We start from the raw sequence: 2,416 nt of genomic DNA, 5'->3' as shown, positions 1-2,416 counted from the left end.
CCATTAAATAAATAGTTCACTTTTTACTTAATGGTTTGATGAGCCATAATACTGTATAAGCTTATAATATCATGAGCTTATAATACTGTATTTTAATACCATAATACTATGGCTTGAGGGGTCATATACTGATTTGTATCTATACTTGTCTCAATTTATTTTAAGATTATGGTCTGTTTCTAGTCTACTATAATTTTTCTAAGATTTATTTATTTATTTTAGAGAGAGAGAGAAAGAGAGAGAGCATACACGTGAAGAGTGTTGGGACAGAGGGAGAGAATCTTCAAGCAGACTACTCACTAAGTGCAGAATCCAATGTGGGGTTGATCTCATGACCCAGGAAATCATGACTGACACTCAAACCAAGAGTCAGACCCTCAACTGACTGAAACACCTAAGTGCTTCTAGTCTAACCTGCTTTTAGAAAAATGCTATTTATTTGTTTTACCTTCATCATATGTTTTAATATGTGATAGGACAAATTATTATTTCAAATTATTTTTTCAAAAATTTCCTAACCATATTCTTTCATGTTTATTCTTCAAGATTAAGTATGATTTTATCAAAAATTAAACTATACCAAGAGTTTTTAATTGGAATTATATCTCAGTATTAATTTTTGAAGATTTATACATTTAAATCATTTCATCCAGGAAAATAGCATGCACCTTCTTTTATTCAGCTCTTATTCTATGATAGTCAGTGTAGTTTCATAATTACATTTGTCTTATATGTCTTTTATTAAGTTTATTCTTAAATAATTTATAGATTATTTGCTATTGTGAATATAATGATTATTTTTCTATTATATTTTCTAACTGCTATACAGAAAAGCTATTATATTTTGGTATATTTACTAAATAAGTGGACACCTATTTAAATTTTTATTAATTCAAATGATTTTGCAATTGATTACCATATGTTTTCTATAATATCAAAAAAAAATAGTAACTAACGGCAGGTTCATTCCAAAGTGAATGAATTTTTATTTATTTTTATTCTCTTTTTATACCTGCTACGATTTTCAGAACACTGTTCATTGTAGAGGTGAAAGCAGACATTGGTATTTTGTTCTTGTTATTAACAGAACATCCTTGAGTATACCTCCATTCAGCATGATATCTGCTCTTGGTTCAGATAAAACATCTTATTACATAACTATACCTAGTTACCATGGATTTGGTGTTTTAAAAAATTTTGTAAGAATGGATGCTGAATGGCTATCATGGTGGGTTTGCTGAAGACCACTGGCCTTGTGGGATTGGCTTATGTGAAAGTCCACACAAAAGGCTAAGAATATTGTACACAAAGATTTGATGTTCTTAAGTGAATTCCTAAAAATGCAGCATATAGAAAGTATACAGAACAGGTTACAAATGAGAAGCTAAGTATAGTTAAAGCAGAACCAGGTATTAAGAAATTAGAAGACCGAGTTCGGGGAGGCTACCTAGAAGAGGTGATTCTTCAGGCTGAAAATGAACTAGGTCTGGCAAGAAAAGTGATACAGTGGAAACCATGGGAGCCTTTAGTGGAAAAGCCTCCTGCCAACCAATGGAAATGGACAATGTAGTTAACATTAAATGACTACTGTGTTGATGGAAAACTAATGTAAATAAATGTTCTGTTATATTAAAAAAAAAAAAGAGTGGTTGCTGAATTATAGCTAATGTTTGTTTTTTAATTAGTCACATGGTCATGCAGTCTTCTCACTAATATGAGGAATCACATTACTACATTTGCCAATGTTTAATGAGACTTACATTCTTGGACTAAGTAAAATTTATTATGTGTAATCTTCTTTTCTTTTTTCTTTTTAACTCTTATTGCTTAACTTTTACTGATTTATATTTCATACATAAGACACACACACACACACACACACACATACATTAGCTCAATATTTAAATTAATATTTGCTTTTTATTAATGATGCCTATGTAGTCTAATTCCTAATATCAGAACATGAATTTTCATTTGGCTTTCTTATTAGATTTTCTACCTCTGGAGTTTAGCTATAATTTTATTAAAGTCTCCATTTTAATCTATTAATTTTTCCTGTATTTATTGTTTTATTCCTTTTTAAATTAACAAATTGTTCTTTCTTGGTTCTAGAGTTGATTCTTAATAGTGAAATCCTTTATTCAAACAAATTGTTACCAAAAACTTCAATTCAAGAGAAAAAAAAGGATAGGAATGTGCTGGCATAAACAAAATGGAGACCTAGAATTATGCAGACGATAGAGACTGATAACAAATGCTAAAGATTATAGTATATACTGTTTTCATTGCTATGAATTTTTAAATGGCATGAAATGTTGGTTTTTGTTCTTTCATTGAACCAATAAACATGCATTTAAAGGGTGTTCAAAAATTATTTTCCAAAGAAAAATAAATTTACAGCTCTATTGCAATGGGT

General features: G+C 29.4%; 1 protein-coding gene across 1 annotated transcript; it reads left to right on the top strand.

The window, feature by feature from the left end:
- Nucleotides 1-1,225: 1,225 nt before the first annotated feature.
- LOC111155596 (NADH dehydrogenase [ubiquinone] 1 alpha subcomplex subunit 5-like) lies at nucleotides 1,226-1,570 on the top strand. The gene is made up of 2 exons (XM_022515855.1): nucleotides 1,226-1,270; nucleotides 1,385-1,570. The coding sequence occupies exons 1-2, from the start codon at nucleotides 1,226-1,228 to the stop codon at nucleotides 1,568-1,570; spliced, it is 231 nt and encodes a 76-aa protein (XP_022371563.1).
- Nucleotides 1,571-2,416: the final 846 nt, after the last annotated feature.

Source organism: Enhydra lutris, unplaced genomic scaffold, assembly GCF_002288905.1.
Source record: "Enhydra lutris kenyoni isolate GAN:26980312 unplaced genomic scaffold, ASM228890v2 scaffoldscaffold42, whole genome shotgun sequence".
In the NCBI taxonomy this organism is placed as follows: Eukaryota; Metazoa; Chordata; class Mammalia; order Carnivora; family Mustelidae; genus Enhydra; species Enhydra lutris.
Note: the sequence above shows the minus strand (reverse complement) of the source record. Positions and strands in the feature narration are given on the sequence as shown.

Bases quoted from the DNA above. Each gene is read 5' to 3' on its own strand.
- LOC111155596 (XM_022515855.1), top strand. From the start codon at position 1,226: ATGGTGGGTTTGCTGAAGACCACTGGCCTTGTGGGATTGGCTTAT. The intron at 1,271-1,384 runs GTGAAAGTCCAC...ACAAATGAGAAG, and splicing joins GCCTTGTGGGATTGGCTTAT to CTAAGTATAGTTAAAGCAGA.